Here is a 17,215-nt window from a genome sequence, read left to right as displayed (position 1 = left end):
ATTTTATTCTTTCAGTGGTTTCTCCTACAGGCTCTAGACCCCCAAGCCGTAATTGGAATAATGAAATGCCTGGAGATGAAGAACTTGGTTTTGAGGCAGCTGTTGCTGCTCTTGGTAAGAATCTTTACAAGGAAAGTCTGCCTTCATCCATGTTCTGATGCTTTCCCATTTTGAATGGTGAGAGTTAGTAGTTCATTCCAGTTTGGTCCTGAAATAGAAGTGTTTGCAGAGTTTGACAGAATCAGGTGCAGGATTCTACATGCCAGGGTTGAGGTATCATTGCAAAGCTGTGAAAAAATGGAAGGACAATTGGGATGAGAGCTCAGTGTTTAGGTAGTAACATGAATTTTAGTTTTCTGCTTGCTCTTTTGTCAGGAAATATGTATTGCCTGGACTTCAATGGAAATGGACAGTTTCAGAGGCAATTAGGACAAAAGGCAATAATTTTTGAAGAGATTAGACAACGATAGCAAAAGATTAGCAGAAGTACTCTCAAGTATTATCATATCATTCAGGATCTTAGCATAGTACTGAATTCTTGCCTCATTTGCTTCAACAACAAAGCAGTGATTATATACATGTTATGTTGACAGTACTGTATGCGTGTTTTAAAGCAGTATGCAAAAAGAAATTAAATGGATTAGACAAAACCTGTTATTTGTTGCCTCATCTCTGAAAGAAGATGAGTTTTTTATGGTGTTGGAATGCTGGCTTGTAGCATCTGCAGAAACCAAAAGGCTTGTTTCAAGATAGGGTTATAGGCTTGCCTGGACTCTTCCTGTAGCTTTTTAGTATCTGGTTGTTCTGACAGTTGTGGCCAACTTAGTATTCTAGGGACAGACTGCAGCTTCTGTTTATTCATGGCCTCTTTTTGAAGTTAACAGAAAAAATCTTTTTTTGCCTGTAACAGTGAGGCTATTAAAACAGTCTGAAGTATAGACAGCTCTCAGGATGTAGTGTAGTCCCATGAGCTCACTTGTCTCTTCATGCTCTCTTTTATGGGCTGCAGGTATGAAAACAACTGTCAGTGAAGCAGAACATCCTCTGTTGTGTGAAGGCACACGAAGGGAGAAAGGGGATCTGGCACTAGCCCTGATGATCACTTACAAGGATGATCAGTCTAAGCTGAAGAAGGTGAGTTTCCCTTTGAAAGGGGAGAGAGAGAAGGAAGGTTTGGGTTTTGATGGATTTGATAGTTTTGCCAGCGAGTGTAAGTTGTTGTGTCACATACTGATGTTTTACAAGCTATGTTGTGGTATTTATATTCATCCACTGCTGCAAAACCTGATTGTATGGAGTGTGTTGCCCTGGGAGAGGCATTCTTTCCATAGGTTTCTTAAGATCCAGTCAGGGCATGTGTTGTCACTGCTTTTATTGCTAAGACAAGTTCACTCCTAAGGGGTTTTGTTGTGCAGTCTGTGTGTGGTCTGGGAATTGCATATGTTTTGCTGCAGGGATATTGGCTTGCAGAACAGTATAGCTAGCAAAAGCTCTGTTTCTTAACCTCTCACCTCTTTGATATACTAGTTCATTACACCTGGCTTAATTTACTGTGCAAGAGAGAGTAAAACTTTGCCTGTCCACCCCAAAGGAAGAAAAAAAATTGAAAACTGCTGAAGCTTCAGAAAGGATTTTATTAATCTTTTATATTCAGAAATCCTCCTAGACAGCAAGAACTACATTATTAGTGTCTTTTTGTCTCCTAAAAGAGAAGCATTTTTGCTATACTCTTCTCCAGGGAATAACAGGGACACTGTGATATCAATCATCTGTGCATAAATGATCTGTCAGACTTGTGGTGTTGATTAAATATGGAGAACAAACAGTATAAGTGGACAAACCCTTAGAATGTGGTGATGCATTGTTCTCCAATTGCATAATAAGTTATGACGAGAAAATGTTACTGTAGGCCAGTATAATGCAGTTTCTCTAGTGGCTTTGCCCGTTTCTCAGTAATGTATGACAGGATTTTCTGAATGGTGAGCGTGGAATTTTTTTGACTTAAACAACATCTGACAGAACTAAATTTAGAATTCTCCATTCTGTCCTTGCTATACCAGAATTGCTTATTTTTTGTGAATTTTGGGTGCTTTTCAAGTAAAGCCAGTGGCTTTTTCAAGTGAAAATGGGGTATTACTGAGTCTTTGCATCCTCAAGTAATGCAGACCACCTGTCTCACAACTGTGCATTGCATTGCTCTTTGGTGCAGGAAGATGATGCATATTTTTTAGAAAAATAAGCATTTTCTTTTTATCTCCAACAAATAAAATTTGATGTTTTACCTCTTTGTCTTAGTGTAATGCCTGGTCTCTTACCCTTCACTGTGAGCCTTTTTTTTTCCCCTTGTTGTTGAAGATTTTAGACAAACTCCTGGACAGAGAAAGTCAAACTCACAAACCACAGACGCTGAGCTCCTTCTACTCATCCAGCAAGCCTGCGGTGGCCAACCAAAAATCTCCTTCCAAACATGCTGCCCAGTCTGCTGCAGCTATCCAGCAGCTTCCAGGGACTTCTGTCACTCAGCAAGCTGCTGTAAGCACTGCAGTGCAGAGCAGTCCTGAGAACTTTGTGGAGAAGAGTACACAAGGTAAGAAGTCGTTTGTAACAGCTATGCTAAAATTTTCCACAGTTAGAGCCTATTTTCCAAATCTTGAGTTAAATGTTCTTGGCCTAGTGTCAGATGATCTGCTTTATAACTGAAAGAAAACTGACATAATCCTGCTCATAAATATAATTCATTTTATAAAAATCTGTTGATACTTGTATCTTTTAAATGGCCATGTCTGATTTTAGAGATACAGAAAGAAGATGATGTTTATGTTGTCACTGTTGTGTTTAGCAGAGAGCTCTCAGAGGTCCCCCTGTGAGCCAGCTGCTGAGGCCACTGTTTTGAAACAAGAAGGGAAGGTCCCCAGTCGTCTGGCCCTTGGAAACCGAGGTGGATACAATGGGAGATGCTGGGGCTCACCTGTCAGGCAGAAGAAGAAACACACAGGTGGGAATGGACTAGCTCATACAGCATCTAGTGCTCTCTTAGGCAGTCTGCTGGGAGAAGAGCTTTTTACAAGGACTTGTAGTGATATGACAAAGGATAACAGCTTTAAGCTGAAAGCTGGGAGATTTAGATTGGACATTAGGAAGAAGTTCTTTATTGTAAGGGTTGTGAGGCTCTGAACAGGTTGCACAGAGAAGTGGTGGATGCCCCATCCCTGGGAGTTTGACCAGGTTGGATGGGACTGACCAAACTGTTCTATGACTCTGGGATTTTACTTGTCAGCCTTTCCTGTACAACAGAAGCAGCTGAGTATCTCTGAGGTGTTTGACATGGACATATAATATTTGCTCCATAAATTTCCTGCCTTTCTTGCACTAGTTATGTTCTGTGTGATGGATTAGATTCCTGGAGCTGAATAACTGCTGACTCTAGAAGTGCAGCACTGTGCTCCTGGATCCAGAAACATTCAGAGAAGCTGCTGCCTCTCTACACTGCTCTTGGGGAAGGGTATAAGTTAGAGGCAGAGGATGTGAAGGTTGTGCAGCATGTATCTGAAGGGTTTTCTTCATATTTGTATAATCTGTGGAACTTGACTTTGTAAGTACATTTGCTTGTTGTTATTATACTCTGCCACAAAACTTGGCAGGTGGAGTGAGGGGCTGTGATGGTGTGAAGAGGGAAATAAAGATGCCATGTTCTTGGACTCTTCTACATTTTAATCCAAGAATTACAAAATGTCACTGATGTCTGTGGCCAAATTGGTTTGATTTAACCTCTCTCAATTTACAATGACTGCCTGTCAGCCCTAAGGCAATCACCGACACAACTGATCTTAGCTGGTACTGCAGGTGATATGGTTCAGTTTACCTTCCTGCATTGCATTTACCAACCCTGGTGACATTTCTATGTTGGTTCTGGTGTTGTAGGCATGGCTAGTATTGACAGCAGTGCTCCTGAAACCACCTCTGACAGTTCTCCAACCCTCAGTCGGCGTCCTCTACGTGGGGGCTGGGCAACGACATCCTGGGGCAGAGGACAGGACAGTGACAGCATCAGCAGTTCTTCAAGTGATTCACTGGGATCTTCCTCTTCCAGTGGCAGTAGGAGAGCAAGTGGGGGAGCCCGTGCAAAGACTGTGGAAGTTGGCAGGTAATGAATAATACCAATACACCGAGGCAACCTCTAGGCCTGATGTTGGGGACATGCCATGCGTGCATCGGGAAATACTTTATGGGGAAACTTGGCTTTGTTTCCTCTAGACCCCAAAGACAGGGGTTCTTTGTACCCCAGCTGGCAAACTTGGGGTACTTATGTAAAAGATTCCTCTGTCTTTCTTCTAGATATAAAGGGAGGCGGCTGGAGAGCCATGCTCCTCATGTCCCAAACCAGCCGTCAGAGGCAGCTGCTCACTTCTACTTTGAATTGGCTAAGACAGTCCTTATCAAAGCAGGTGGAAACAGCAGTACCTCTATCTTCACCCATCCTTCCTCCAGTGGTGGGCACCAGGGACCACACCGCAACCTTCACCTCTGCGCCTTTGAGATTGGGCTGTATGCACTAGGGCTGCACAACTTCGTGTCTCCCAACTGGCTCTCTCGAACTTACTCCTCACATGTCTCCTGGATCACAGGTTACAGCAAAGCTTTTTTGGGAGGCTGACTTTTGGGCAGGAAGTAGGATAGGGAGGCAAGCTTGTTCTTGAGAATGGTGATACTGATGTGCTGTAGGAGCCATGTGAGCAGCTCACACAGCTGCAGTAGTTACTGATCAGCATTGATTTGCACAGTGGTGGTTACTTTGGCCTGGAAAGTTCTTGTGACCTCTTTCTTGTTTGAACTGCAAAATGCTTCGGTCTAAAAAGCCCACTTCTCATACAGAGATTGGTCTTTACCTCTCCTTCAGAAGTGTGCTGAAGAGACAGACATAGGTCAAGTCTGAACATGCTCTCTGGCAGTGTTCAGTTCTCACTTTCCACTTCCTTTTGATTGCACCCATACCTGCTACCTATCCGTATGGCTTTTAAAAGCCTAAAAAATACACCTTCAAAAATTCATGTTTTCCTGATGTGAATTACTAGACTGACAGTCCAGACTGGTTTGTGGGTACTAAAATCAGCTATAGCACTAAACAGCTATGCTATTTCAAATGCATTTTAGCTTAAGTAATGGTGTCTTCACTCACCACTTGCTCATTGAGGGCTCTTGTTTGTCCTGTGTTTTGGGAGGAGGCACCTAAATTTGATGTGAACCGTAATGGAAGCAACTGGGTTGTGTCACTGCTGCTGAAGGAAGTGAAGAATGCACCTGCTGTTGAAAGAAAGCTGACTAACTGTGCTGGGCATACAGTGGTGTGAGAGTCTCTCTCACTCTTCTTCTTAGGGCAGGCCATGGAGATTGGTAGCGCAGCCTTGAACATCTTAGTGGAGTGTTGGGATGGACATCTGACTCCCCCAGAGGTGGCATCATTGGCCGACAGAGCTTCACGGGCCAGAGACTCCAACATGGTGCGGGCAGCTGCTGAACTGGCGCTCAGCTGCCTGCCTCATGCCCATGCCCTGAACCCAAATGAGATCCAGAGGGCTCTGGTGCAGTGTAAGGAACAGGTGAGCATCATATGGCAGCTGCTAGTGGAGGCTGATTTCTAGTATCAAGGATGTGCTGCTGTTACCTGTGGGGCTGGCTCCTTGCCCAGCCTTAATCCCAGTTCTCTGGACTTCTAATGTTTCTTGAATAACACTGGTTATTCTGCTGCATAGCATCTGGCTGGTCCCCATAGTATTAGTCATTTCAGAGTGTCTTGTACTTCTCCCCTCTTGTAGTTTTTCCTTCTTGTGTTTCTCATTTTACATTCTTAACTTCTTTTGTTTCACTGCTTGCAGGACAACCTGATGCTGGAAAAGGCCTGCATGGCAGTAGAAGAGGCAGCTAAAGGAGGTGGTGTGTACCCAGAAGTCCTGTTTGAAGTAGCTCATCAGTGGTACTGGCTTTATGAACAGACTGTTGGTGGGACCCCAGCCCAGAGAGAAGGTGCCACCGGCTGCAGTGCCGGCGGCGCGCGGGCCGCGGCGGAAGCAGCGCGTGGCCTGGCAGACAGCCGGGTGACCTCAGAGCCGACCACGGTGACGGTGGCAGCTGCAGTAACTGCAGCAGCAACTGTCATGCCAGTGATCTCTGTGGGGTCAACCATGTACCAGCAGCACACGGTGGCAGGGCCAGCAATGGCACATACACACACACAGGGTCTCCACCCTTACACCACCCTCCAGACTCACATCCCCTGTAACCCCCAGTATATCGGACACACCATCCAGCACATGCCGCGCCCAGCAGTCTTCCCGGTCCCTGGCTCGGCGTATCCACAGGTGAGTTTTGTGCCTTGTTCATTTACTGTGACCTTGTGGGGCTGCTTCTGGGGGACTATGTTGGAGTGGGGAGAGCATGGGGCTCAGAACTGTCATGGCTTGAGATCAGGTCTCTCTTTCTGCTCTCACTTGCCAGTTGGTGACACTTCGGCCCTCCAGCTCAGCATTTGCACAGTAAGGAGCCTTTTGTGGCTGTGTTTAAAGTCTCAAGAGTATATAAAATATAATACATCAGTAGTTCTTGACTTCTGTTGCTCTGTAGTTTCTCAGAAGGCACTGGACAGAAAGCTTGTTTTCTTGAGAGCTTGCAGGCTAAATAGAGACTATGCTGGGAAAGCCAAATGAAGGTTATTTTAACCTTTGCCTATTTTTGAAGGTCTTGGAGTGGTTTTCTGCAAAATGATTAGGTTTTTAAAAGGAGGAGGAGCAAGCAGATGTAATGCTCATGCGGTGCAAGTTTCCTCCTTTGCTTCCTTCAGACTGGACTTTTCAAGCTCTGGGGCTTGTGTGGGGACATGATGTTTTGATTACTTCTAAGTGGTCAGGTGAAGCAGACACGACTGTTCTGTACCTTGTGTTGCAGGGTGTCCACCCAGCATTCATAGGGGCGCAGTACCCTTACTCAGTGACTGCACCGTCCCTGGCAGCTACAGCAGTGTCCTTCCCTGGCGTGCCCGTCCCCTCCATGACGCAGATCGCCGTGCATCCCTACCACAGTGAGACGGGACTGTCGCTGTCTTCCAATGTAGCGCGTAAGTTACACCTCTGGCCTGGGCAGCACACGTTTCTTTGCTGTCTCTTAACTCTTCACCAGTGAGGGCCTGTTCCTCATTGATTACAAGTGGCACGAGGGTTCTTGCACTAGGAAGGTTCTGGCCAAATGAATGCCCTTTTAATGGTGTGCCTGCTCAGGGGTATTGGGATTCCCAAGGGGGCCTGATGCAGCTAGCAGAGAGAAACTTCTGTTCAGCTGAATTTCCAGTATGAGATTGTTTTGGCCTCAAGACTAAATCATGTTTGGGGCCCTTGTGGTCTTTCTGATTTCTAACCTGTAAAAGCTTGATTCCCGCTCTCCTTGGGCAAGGTGAGCATAGATGATCTTGAGCAAACTCATGTAATTCTGTTGGGTCAGGTGAACAGAGTAGGAAGCAGGCAGACTTCTGCTACAGAAGCACTACTAAATGTCTTTTCCTGCCTGAAAGGGTTGGAGGCAGCCAGTGCCCAAATGTGGAACTATCAGAGATGATGGATGTTTTGTCAAGAGTCATGTCAATAGCATTTGGAATGGATGCTCATGTGTTGTGCTAGGGCTTGAGTGATGGTGAAAATCCATGAAGTAGCATGTAGCACTGGGACAACAGATGTTGACTGGATTGTGGACATGCTGTCATTGCCATGGAGTTCTGCACCAGTGGGTCGTGCTTGACCCCAATCTCTGCCAATCCATCATTGCAGAGGTTGTAATATTTCTCTACTTTCAGTGTGTTGCAACTCACCAGGTGCTGGAAGACTGGTGTGTGAAAAATACTGAAAAGTTGTGTTGATCTCCTTCATATTCAGAGTATAAGTAGAATAGTTTTAGTTATTCTTTTATCCTGTATTTTGATGCTAAAAAGCTACCACAAAAGCAAATAAAACAGTCTTGAAGGCCTTAGGATCTGATAGCTGCCAGCCTTAGTCACAATCTGATGCCATGACTTTTCATTGTGAGAAACCATTTCTGTTCTCCTCCAAAGAGCTATGAATCTTCCAGAAGTGCTAATTCATCCTAGAACACTTAAAATACCAAAAGGAGAAAACAACCCCACCCTTTCCAGTTGCCATTTTTTATGGCTTCCATAAACTTATTTTCAGTCCTTACAATACTGTTTCACTGTTCCTCAAGTACAGAATCATGTGGTGAGGCCTGAGCTCTGGCAATAATTTACCTCATTCTTATGAGTTATTCTCCTTGGCCAGACTTCAAACACAGTATGAATTTTGCCCTGCTTTGTGCATTGTTTGGCACCCTGTGTCTCCTTGGTTGAGGAGGTTAGACAGGTCTTTCCTGGGAGACACATTGTTCTCAGATGTTTAACTGTTCACTAGCAAACATGGAGGGGGAAATTAAAAGGAACTTACAGCATTGCTCAAGCTGGCGTAGTAGCATCACAGAGAAACTGTGAAATAAGGGTAACAGTTTGCACACACCTAATGGCATCTGTGCTCTGGAGCTCTCAAGCAAACCTTGCTTTTTACTCTTTGTACCTTTCTTGAGAGGGACAGGTAAATTTGAGTCTTGTAAGAGTGCAGCTTAGTGACTCAGTGTTTACTGCTGTCTGTACAAGTTTGGGTGGTACAATGCAATGGGTTTGCATTTGAAACCTGTCATTTCCCTTGAGTTTGCTTATACTAGTTAAGTGTCTGAAGGTGACAACTTCTCAAGTCTCCCTGCTGTTTTTACTGTTGGTACATGCTGCCAGTGTGTGCAGTGACTGTTCCTTCCAGGGATGATTGGAGGTCAGCCTCCAGTAACAGCCTTCCTGAACGGAGTGACAGCTGTCGTACAGCCCAAGTGGAAGAACCTTGCATTGTTGGACTTGATCTTTGAGTGACTTAATTCTGTTCCTGCTCAGTAATTTTCCTAGCAGTTTCTCGTCAGGTGTAGACATACACATGATTGTTTCCTTGGACAAGAAGTCAGAACCAAATATTTTATTTAATCATAGCAAATGCATTCAAATCAACATACACATTTACAAGTAAAACATGGATTTTGTGCATGTTCATGAGATACTGCAGAAGAAATGGACACACATGTTACTGACACTGTCAGGCCTACCTTGCAAACAGAATAGGGCTATTCCTGGCCCACTGTATTTCAGTTGTAAGCCTGTGGGTTTTGGTTGCTTTATTGTTCTGATTAGGGGAATATAACCGTACACTGGCAGGGGGCAGTCAGGTGAAGGAGATGATGTCCCAAGTAAACCTTCTCTTAGGCTGCTGCTGGGTCCTAATGCTGCTGTTTTGCTCTCTTCAGTAGGCAGTGTCCATGCAGGATCAACGTTCCCAGCGATTCAGGGTGCTTCCTTGACAACTCTGTCCTCACAGCCCAACTCCCTCGTTACGGGGGGATTTCCTGCCGAGGATGAGCAGCACAGTCAGCCTGTGAGCCCCCAGGGCCTGCACTACCTCCACTCTGCATACCGAGTTGGTAAGGATGGCCAAGTGGGTTTCTGGAGTCCCCTTGAGAGGGATTCAGGGCAAGGCTGCAGGTTTTCACTGTCAATTTGGCAATTGGCTACTGCACCTGTTGGGGGTGAATGCACCTGGGGGACATGGGAAAAGCAAGTTGATGATCAGATGTCTAAAAATGAAGGCAAAGCACTGTAAGACCGAACAATTGCTTTTCAGGACCATCAGAGCAGAAAAGAGAGCTAAGTGGGTTAAAGCTGGGAAGTGTCTTGCCTTTCAGCAGATGTAGAAAGTAGCCTGAGTAGGCCTCCAAGGATGTGACTGTGCAAGTTGTGACTATATGATAAAATAATATTTGGCTCCTTCTGCTCATGGATGGAGAGGGCACACCTCTAGTTTAATACCAGCTGAGTTCTTCAGATGCACAATGGAAGTGCCCTGTGCCTCTCCAGTTATTTGTTGAAGATAGATGCAGGAGGAACTTATATGTAGTGAAGAGTGGGTATGTAATTAGCATTCCTTTCCCAGTCACACTGGTTATGAGAAAATGAGAGAGTCTGCCTGAATTGCCATTGGTACAAGGATAGCAGTCTTAAGGTTTGGGATGAAGCTTAGATTGCAGTAGGCTACTGTACTAGTAAGTAGTAAGCTACTTGTATGTACTCATGGTTCAACCCAGTGGATGCTTGATGTAGGATAAAGAATCCTCTAAAAATAAGCAAAGGAAGAGAAACAGCAGGAAAATGGAAGGAAAGCTTGACTTTTTTGTTGAAAGCCAGAATAGAGAGTACTTGTTAGCTGGAAAAGTGTGCAGGTGTCTTTTAAAATATCAGTGGTACATGGCATGCCATGAAAGGTGTTTAATAACCTGAAAAAGAGAGAGGCACAGGCAGGGAAAATGGTCTGGAAGATCAGAATGTGGCACATGTTGGTATTTGAATACTGTTGAAATGGGTAGATTTGTCCAAAGAACTGTAATGGCATAAGTGAAATGTTTGCAAATTGGCAATATTGCAGCTCAGTGTTGTCTTTGCTGCAGAGCAGGTTGGTTTGGGTAGCTTCTCTGTTGCAAAATTTAGGTCAAAAGCTTTGCTTTCAGGACATCTCTTGTAGTGCAGCCTTTGGGGCTCTCTGCCTGATGCTGCTGTGGGTGCTTGAGTGCCTCTTTGCAGCTCTGGTGAGGGGTGATGGCTGTGCAGGTTTCCCAGCTTGGAGCAGCAGATCCAGATGTTTTTGCAGATAGTTCCTGTGCTGGCAGGCTCCAGGGTTGCCCTTTTGTTTCTGTCTGGACTCTGCAGCTGTGGAATTTTCTGTTGGTGAGGGGCAGGCCAGTCAGGTTGTGCTGCAGTAAGTGAAATGCTAGACCCAGCCTTACTGGGCAGAAGTGCTGCTTGACTGTGGCTGCCCTTTCTCACAGGGATGCTGGCTCTGGAGATGCTTGGCCGAAGAGCTCACAACGACCATCCCAACAACTTCTCCCGCAGCCCGCCCTACACTGAGGACGTGAAATGGCTCCTTGGGTTAGCTGCAAAGTTAGGTAAGGCTCAGAGCAGTACTTAACAGAAATCCACTTGCTGGGATTTGGGCCATGGTGGGAACGAGCTCTTTGAGTGAAGCTTCAAGGATTGGGCAAGCCTGGTATCAGTGCCATTCCTGAGAGAAGATCCCTACTGATCTTTCGTCCTCTCATTTGTCCCATTTTTGGGTTCTGTAGGCATGCTGTTGCATTTTGAGTCACTGGATGAAGTACATGAGATTGGACAGGTTCAGAGCTTGTATCTCTTCCATTCTATAATATTGATTCTTTCTTTTCCATTTGCACTGTATTGTAGGTATTCCTCTTATGTATATTTATACCTTCTGTGAAGACTTTTTATAGCAATAGGTGCTCATAACACCTATTTTTGGGAGGGTTGCTTGTTTTTACTTCCATTTTGCTCTTGTATCTTTTTTGTCAGCTCACTTTCTAAATTCTTTCATAAGCAGTAAGCTAAAAAAATCTTTACAAACAGCCTGTTTAGTGGCACAGCTTCTGCTGCTCCTGCTGGCAGAGCTCTACCATAGGAAGTGGTGAGGAAACTTGACTTATGTCTACAGCCTTCTTAAAGCCTGAGTGCTGAGGCATCTATGTGCTTCCTTGATGGGCAGTCAGGAAACAATGGAGAAGGTAGTGTGTTATCCTTGTCTTTCTAGTAACCTTGCCACATTAATCCACAAGGATTAGTTTCCTTTCATATCTCCTTTAAAGAAAGGTGAATTTGGGAACACCAGTAACTGAGGTGGTACCTGGTCTCTCCTCAGACCTGATGGGTATAGCAGAATCTTCTCTGTCCCATGAGTTTGCTAGACTGTCTCCCCCAAGCCTGCTGGAGGATGCAGTACTGTGAGAAGAAGGTGCTCCAGATCCAGGTCCTTGCTGTGAAGTGTGGTTTCTTGTGTCTCTGTTACTTTACCACTGTTGTTCTGACTTCCTCCTGTGCAGGTGTAAACTACGTGCATCAGTTTTGCGTTGGTGCTGCCAAGGGGGTGCTGAGCCCTTTTGTGCTCCAGGAGATCATCATGGAAGCTCTACAGAGGCTCAACCCTGCCCATGTGCACAACCACCTGCGCACCCCAGCCTTCCACCAGCTGGTGCAGAGGTGCCAGCAGGCCTATATGCAGGTAAAGTGTGGCTTATCTTCCTGCCTGTCAGAGCTGCCAGACCATTGCCTGCCTTGGAGGTGCTGCCTGTGTGTGCATGTGCAGAGGGGAAGGGGTCTTGGGCACTGGGAGCTGAAGGTCCATTCCTGATGCATCCTTCTCCCTCAGCAGGGACTGGAATAGGCATCACCTGCCTATATGGGGCTGCATGCAAAGGATCTCACTGTACTGCTTCTGCCAAGGCCTTCCACCTCCTGTGCTCTTCCATGAAGGCTGGGGTGGTTGTGTTCTTCCTCACTCTGAATGCTATCTGTACCTTTTAACTTCTGAACTTACTTTGTTTTCAAGCCTCGTGTCCACCCCTGTTCCTAGCCCATCCTTTTTACTTTCTTGTTAGTAGTAGCCTGTTTTCCCCTTCTCAGGAAGCCTTGGCATGGCTGTCTGGTGTTGGTGCCAGTGCTCACACCAACATTGGAGATTGCTTGGTCAGCTACCAGCACAGATATCCCTCCCAGGCTTTGTTGAAACCAGTGTTTCAGTGAGCCAGCTGGAATACCAAAGCTGCCTGTTTTTTAAAGCAGTGCAGTCAGGACACATCACATATACCTTCTTCTTGAATAAATGACCAAAGGGTGATTCTGTGGCCATATTGTCCAGGTTGGATTAGCTGTTCTGTCATCCTAGATGGTACTTTTGAGACATGACAGCTTCTTCATTTGGCCTTGAAAGCTAAGCCTGCTGGTTTTGGGCCTCGTTTGAGAAGCTGATAGAAGTGACAATGTTAAGCCTAGAGATATTTTGTAGCAATTTAGTGTAAACTTAACTCAGCCCATGTCCCTTAGCAAAGGAGATGGGCAGTGCCCAGACTGGGTGTAACCTGCAGAATGAAAGGTTGTAAGGGTTGGATGCTGGTGGGGTAGAGTATTACCTGGGCCTTTAGTGCTGTACTGTGGCTCAATACAGTGCTCATGACATAGAGGACACTTGCTGATGCTGCATTTTGGTGCTCTGAGGGAGCACTGCCCTTGGGTGTGCTGGGGTGTAGGATACAGCAGTGTCACCTTTGAGGTACTCTTCTCTGTCAGAGCTGCCAGTCTTGGACCACTGGTGGAAAACAGGAACATGTGACCTGTTGCTCTGGGAGCTCAGTCTTGCGAGTTCACCAGCAGGGGGGCGGTGAGCAAATGCCTTAAGGCTCTTTCCCTTTTCCCGTGCAGTACATCCATCATCGGCTGATCCATCTCACCCCAGCTGACTACGATGACTTTGTGAATGCCATCCGCAGCGCCAGAAGCGCCTTCTGCCTGACTCCCATGGGCATGATGCAGTTTAATGATATTCTCCAGAACCTAAAGCGCAGCAAGCAGACAAAGGAGCTGTGGCAAAGGGTCTCTCTGGAAATGACCACCTTCTCACCATGACATCAGGTGGAGCTCCACGGACACGCAACCCTTTGCCCAACATAGTTGTAGTTCCATTTACACCATCCTTCCTTCCGGTGTCTTTTTTATTTTAGTTTTAACTTGTTGGAAACCACTGATCTGATGTATTTATACCATGACATTCCTCTCCAGCACTGTTGCGTGTTGGCGCTCTGCTTTGCTCGCTCTTCCTCCTCCTTCTCAGGGGGCTGCAGGCTTGAGAAGCATCAGGAAATGAGAAGGAAGTTGAGCTGGCTGCCCTGTGGTGTAGTCACTGCTTTTCTCCCTGAGCCCCGGAGGCTGTCCTGCGAGCAGTTTGCAGTGTGATTGCGCACATGTTAGAGGGGTTGGGGATTCTGTCTGAAATATTTATTTTAGCATTTATAAATATGTAAACTTTTTTTTTTTTTTGTATGGGCTTATCTTACTCCACACACCATCTCCTTTTGGAGAGTGGCTGGAACTGCTGTGCACAGCAAGTGCTTCCTCCATCCCTTTCAGCAACTCCTGGTGAGAGAAGCTGAGACTGGAGTAGCAGGGCCAGGGCCACCTCTGCAGCTTTCTGCTGCAGCTGAGGACAGAGGCTGGAGCTCGGGCAGTGAGTCCTTGACTGCACTGAGCTGCCTGGAGAGTGCCAGAAGTGCTTGAGCTCTTTCTCAGGAGCGTCCCTCACTGGGCACTGCTGGCTCATAGAATGTTTTGATCCTGGTTGTTCCAAGTTGTACAATCCTGTTTCTTTTGGCTGGGGTATTACTCTCCTGTAATCACTTTCTTATCCCTCGTCTCTTCTCGTTTCCTGATTAAACACTTGTTTTCTTAGACTGACTCTCTCTTCTCTCTGCTATGATGTTGGCAGTCTGAAGAAGCTTGCCAGCTGTGTGTCAGTGGGAGCTCCTGTGAGCCCTGGTAGGTGGCTGCTGTGCTCTGGGGCCCAAAGGTTTCTTGCCTGGTACTGCTCTGACAATGACCTGCCTCTGCAGAGGCTGAGCTACATGTTTGATGGGTGCTGGGAGAGTTGGTGATGGGTGCTGGGAAAGTTGGTGCTAACTCTGGGATGTTCTTCCTACAGTTCTGTCAGTCACTGGCTTCCTTTTCTAGCCTTGATACTGTGTGATAATGCAGAGCCTTGTATTTCCCAAGCATTGTGTAGAACACCAGCTGCTCTCATGTGTTGGTGGTATGAGAGGTATGTGGTGGACTGTGAAAGGTATCTGGTAGGGATGGCATTGCAGAAAATTAAGTTTAGATAGCTTAAGTGTATAAACACATACCTTTCAGGGCTTTTAAAAGTGGAAGTTAAATGACTTATGGATGTTAAGAATCCCATTTCTCAGCAGTAATGTATTTTGCTTCTTACTTGGGTTTAGCCAATGAGTTTTAATTTCTGCAAGTTAGAAATATGTACCTGTTTGATATTTTCAATGATACTCTTAAAGAATAAAGTAAATCATAGGCACAGGGCAAAAGAGATGAACAGGCTCTTTTGGTTTGGCTTTGTGTACTGCACAGGCCAGGGAGTATGGCTTAGGTTTCTCTACTTCTGATTGTGCAACAGTAACTGTTTAAAGATCTCCTTATAGCTCCTTGTGTTCCTCCATAAGGTATTTAGTTAAATGCTAACTAGAAATGCAGATGGTGATAATAATGGGTTAGCTTCTGTAGTTTTTAAACTGAAGTCTCTTGATTATGAGCTGCCTGTTATTTTGCAAAACTTCTGGATCTGACTGGAGAGCACAGCCTGGTGATGTGTGGAAGGTTTGGGTTCCTAGAACACTTTCTGTGCTCTGGTTCTTGCATGTTCAGAACTGTGAAAGGAGCATAGAGAAAAATGAGTTGTCTGATAAGGTCTGATATTTTTCAATGCTATAGGGGAAAATTGTGGAAGAGAAGGGAGCATGTTTTAGAAAGAAAGAAGCAGAAGGGAAATGGGTGAAAGAGCTGAATATTAAGTATCAGGAGCAGAAGTGATCTGTAGCATGAAGAATTTGGATTGAACAGGGAAATGAAATGTCAGAGCTTCATCTGTGATGTTGATTGGAAAAATACACTTGACCCTGAGCAGGTGAGTTTTCAGACCACTGCGTCTGGTAATATATTGTTGTTCCTGAGCCAAATACCATGAAATATATCTGAGCAAGGACAGAAGAAAGTGAGGAAAGAGATGATGATGTTTTTTACTGCCATGTGGCTGTGAGGTTATTCAGGTATTTTTCCTTCATAAGAGATGGGATGAGCCCTGTTGGCCCCAGAAGTATTCATTTCCCATTAAAAAAACCCAATTATTACCCACTGCAGTCTTGTTAGTCACTATTCCAGGAGAGGGCAAAATTTGTAGGCTTAGAAATTCTGAAAAGACATTTCAGCAGAAGACCTGTAAAAGAGGTTGCAGGCAACTCAAATTTCCTTTGACTTTTAACACGTGTTTTTTCACTTGGAGTAAATGTTCTCCAGGACTTTGCCAGCAGCACATGAAGTGTCTCCATCTCTGAACATGTTCATCTATTGTCATGTTTCTTGCCTGTGAAAATTTTCTTTTGGAGGCATTTTCCAGGAATATGCATTAACAGAACAGTGTTTGCCTTTGAACTTCAGTGTCTTTACAGCCCATGAACAAGGCGAGTTTGAGCTGTCCTGTAATGAAATGACATGCCTGGCAGCAGGTTATGGCTGTAATTAGCTGAAAAGTCCCCCTGTCTAGTTTTTCTTTACAGTCCTTACAATTTATTTGGGATTTTTATTTTGGTTTTTGGAGAGTCTATTCAGAACTAGCCTTCTGGAGAGTTGTTGAAACTAGTTTTAATTTTTTTTGCTTGGATTTGGTTTTTATCAAGCCTGGAACTGTGGTATTTTGGAGCAGAATACAGCTTTTACTTTCCCAGCTTATTTAGCACCAGCTTGGCTATTGCTACACAGTGCTGGAGTGCTCTGTGGAACCTTGGAAACCTCACTCAGTGGAAATGGGGTAAGCATTGAAGTACCCATGAAGTTCTTCACCACCTCTTGGTCAAAGTTGTCAGCTGTAACAACATGGCATAAATTTAGAACAGTTTTCTATAAGAGGCAGAAAAGTTGTAGTTTTCTTACCTAGACATTAAGAGACGGGCAGGATATAAAAATGAATTTTTCAGGATGTAACTGGGAAGAGAATGTGCCAAAAGAGATGTATGTTCTCACAATGGTCTGCTACCACTGACTTTTTTTTTTTTAAATGAGGTGCAGAAAGTAAAAGGTTGTGCCATCAGGACTTCTCAGTGTCTGCTCACCATGACTGTTGCAGGAGTTCTCTCTGAAACCCTTTTAAGCCATAGACCGAATGGCTCTCAACTACAGTTTTTTAAAATACTTTGTGTTTTCTCTTTCTGTGCCTGAATTTAAGTGCCATTGACATGATTATGGTGAAGGCAGGATCTTCTGGTTGGTGTTTTTTTTTTTTTTTTTTTAACTGCCTTCCCCTCACTATCTCCTTGCCCTGAGAATTATTCACATGTGGCTTTTGAACTCATTCCTGCTTTCTGTTTCCATTTTAAGGGTATCTGCACTTGGGGCAGGGTGGTGGAGGCACTTCTTCCAAAGTAGCAATAATTTGTGGAAGCTGGAAGTGCAGCTGGGGCTGTTCTGGGTGAG

General features: G+C 45.1%; 1 protein-coding gene across 2 annotated transcripts in view; it reads left to right on the top strand.

The window, feature by feature from the left end:
• Positions 1 to 14,412, top strand: part of ZSWIM8 (zinc finger SWIM-type containing 8) — a 53,812-nt gene extending 39,400 nt beyond the window's left edge. Inside the window, exons 14-26 of one of the 2 annotated variants that reach the window (XM_058028939.1) lie at positions 16 to 114; positions 1,010 to 1,134; positions 2,356 to 2,587; positions 2,843 to 2,995; positions 3,922 to 4,144; positions 4,336 to 4,625; positions 5,374 to 5,597; positions 5,874 to 6,356; positions 6,940 to 7,108; positions 9,376 to 9,549; positions 10,948 to 11,067; positions 12,013 to 12,191; positions 13,388 to 14,412. In XM_058028939.1, coding sequence (XP_057884922.1) covers positions 16 to 114; positions 1,010 to 1,134; positions 2,356 to 2,587; positions 2,843 to 2,995; positions 3,922 to 4,144; positions 4,336 to 4,625; positions 5,374 to 5,597; positions 5,874 to 6,356; positions 6,940 to 7,108; positions 9,376 to 9,549; positions 10,948 to 11,067; positions 12,013 to 12,191; positions 13,388 to 13,591 — 2,675 coding nt within the window. In that variant the 3' untranslated portion in view covers positions 13,592 to 14,412. Of the gene's footprint in view, positions 1 to 15; positions 115 to 1,009; positions 1,135 to 2,355; positions 2,588 to 2,839; positions 2,996 to 3,921; positions 4,145 to 4,335; positions 4,626 to 5,373; positions 5,598 to 5,873; positions 6,357 to 6,939; positions 7,109 to 9,375; positions 9,550 to 10,947; positions 11,068 to 12,012; positions 12,192 to 13,387 lie in introns of both variants that reach the window. The other variant, XM_058028938.1, reaches the window with a different exon arrangement.
• The last annotated feature ends 2,803 nt before the right edge of the window (positions 14,413 to 17,215 follow it).

Source organism: Melospiza georgiana, chromosome 8, assembly GCF_028018845.1.
Source record: "Melospiza georgiana isolate bMelGeo1 chromosome 8, bMelGeo1.pri, whole genome shotgun sequence".
Classification (NCBI taxonomy): domain Eukaryota; kingdom Metazoa; phylum Chordata; class Aves; order Passeriformes; family Passerellidae; genus Melospiza; species Melospiza georgiana.
This window is presented reverse-complemented; position numbering and strand designations above follow the sequence as displayed.